Source organism: Mandrillus leucophaeus, unplaced genomic scaffold (genome assembly GCF_000951045.1).
Source record: "Mandrillus leucophaeus isolate KB7577 unplaced genomic scaffold, Mleu.le_1.0 Scaffold439, whole genome shotgun sequence".
Classification (NCBI taxonomy): Eukaryota; Metazoa; Chordata; class Mammalia; order Primates; family Cercopithecidae; genus Mandrillus; species Mandrillus leucophaeus.
Genome location: NW_012104687.1, coordinates 780897 through 782791, shown reverse-complemented (window position 1 = coordinate 782791; position 1895 = coordinate 780897). Strand labels below are relative to the sequence as shown.

Genomic DNA, 1895 nt, shown 5'->3' with positions numbered 1-1895 from the left:
GCGCCACTGCGCTCCAGCCTGGGCAACAGAGTGAGACTCCGTCTCAATAAAAAAAGAAAAAGAAAAGGAAAATATTAATGTTTGTGCTGGTCTGGTCCCAGCTCCAGAACCAGCTGTGTGACCTGGGGCAGAGCCTACTCCTCCCTGGACCTTGGTATCCCTCCTGTGAAATGAAGGGACTGGACCAGACACTCATCAGCAGATACCCATAGCTGCCAGTGCTGGGGTGGGCTGGGGACTTGGCCATAAACAGGGTTCCTGTCTCGCAGAACTTATGTTCTAAAAGGACTGTTGAGGCTGGGCGCAGTGGCTCACACCTGTAATCCCAACATGGGAAGCCAAGGTGGGCGGATCACTTGAGGTCAGGAGGTCAAGACCAGCCTGACCAACATGGCAAAACTGCGTATCTACTAAAAATACAAAAATTAGCTGGGTGTGGTGGCGCATGCCTGTAATCCCAGCTACTCAGGAGGCAGGAGAATCACTTGAACCCGGGAGGCAGAGGTTGCAATGAGCTGAGATCGTGCCACTGCACTGCAGCCTGGGCGACAGAGCAAGACTCTGTCTCAAAATAAATAATAAAAACACATTTTAAAAAATAATGAAGGGGTTATTAAGGCCCTTCTAGCCCCAGCTTTTCCTGAACGCTCAGGGGACTTCTTCAGGTGTCCTTGGTTCTCCTGTCGGTGAATGTCCTCTCCAGCACCTCCATGTGGATTAAAGCCTCCCTGTGTGCCTGTGTCTCATCTTCCCTGATGGAGACCTGGCCAGGTGTTGGGAGGGCAGCAACGAGCATCCTCCTTCCTCCCGCTTAGGGAGTACATCCACTCATGTAGTTGGTTTATTCGGCAGACGCTGAGTGAGTCCCTCCCCTGTACAGGCAGCGCCCAGGCCCAAGGCAGGTCCACATGTGTCTTTGTCTCCTCAGGACTGCAGGATCCTCCTGTCTGTTGAGCCCACGGACCAAGGCTGCTACCCCCTGAACAACCGTCTCTTCTGCAAGCCGTGCCACGTGAAGCGGAGTGCTGCGGGGTGCTGCTGAGTACCTGCTGGGCAGTGAATGGACCACTAGCCCCGGCTGGGGCCCTTCCCTGAGTTGGTTTCCCTTCCTGACCTGCTCTTGCACACTTTCCTTCTGAGCCTCCATGGGGACCAGCCTGCAAGTCGGCCTAGCCTGTCCAGGATACAGTGGGGCTGAGTACCCCCAGGCCTTCCACTCCTCCTCTACCCTCTGGGCATCAGAAGGCTCCTGGACTATGAGCATCACCCCCAGAATTCCCTGCTGACCCCACCCCACTTCCAGGGAAAAGCTGGGGGAAGTTGGACCCTTCTCACTGACTAGCTGTCTGGTAGGGGTGCTGGGACCAGCCTGGCTTGCAGGGTTGAGCTATTTGAGGAACAACTCCAAGGTTCCTTAGAAAGGGCTTTTTAGAGGCTGGGCAGGGTGGCTTACGCTTGTAATCTCAGCACTTTGGGAGGCCAAGGTGGGTGGATCATTTTGAGATCAGGAAAGACCAGCCTGGCCAACATGATGAAACCCTGTCTCTACTAAAAATACAAAAACTAGCCGGGCATGGTAGCAGGTGCCTGTAATCCCAGCTACTAGGGAAGCTGAGGCAGGAGAATCTCTTGAACCTGGGAGGCAGAGGTTGCAGTGAGATTGCACTGCAGCCTGGGTGACAAGAGGGGAACTCTGTCTCAAAAAAAAAAGTGCTTTTTAGACTGGGCGTGGTGGCTCATGCCTGTAATCCCTGCACTTTGGGAGGCCAAAGCAGGCAGATCACTTGAGGTCAGAAGTTTGAGACCAGCCTGGGCCAATATGGGGAAACCCTGTTTTTATTAAAAATACAAAAATTAGCTGGGTGTGGTGGCTCGCACCTATAATCCCAGCTACT

The 1895-nt window shown here is 53.7% G+C and overlaps 1 protein-coding gene across 2 annotated transcripts in view; it reads left to right on the top strand.

Moving 5' to 3' along the window:
• FBLIM1 (filamin binding LIM protein 1) overlaps positions 1 to 1886 on the top strand; it is a 26843-nt gene extending 24957 nt beyond the window's left edge. For both annotated transcript variants that reach the window (XM_011993972.1, XM_011993973.1), the window contains exon 8: positions 929 to 1886. In XM_011993972.1, coding sequence (XP_011849362.1) covers positions 929 to 1042 — 114 coding nt within the window. In that variant the 3' untranslated portion in view covers positions 1043 to 1886. The remainder of the gene's footprint in view (positions 1 to 928) is intronic.
• Positions 1887 to 1895: the final 9 nt, after the last annotated feature.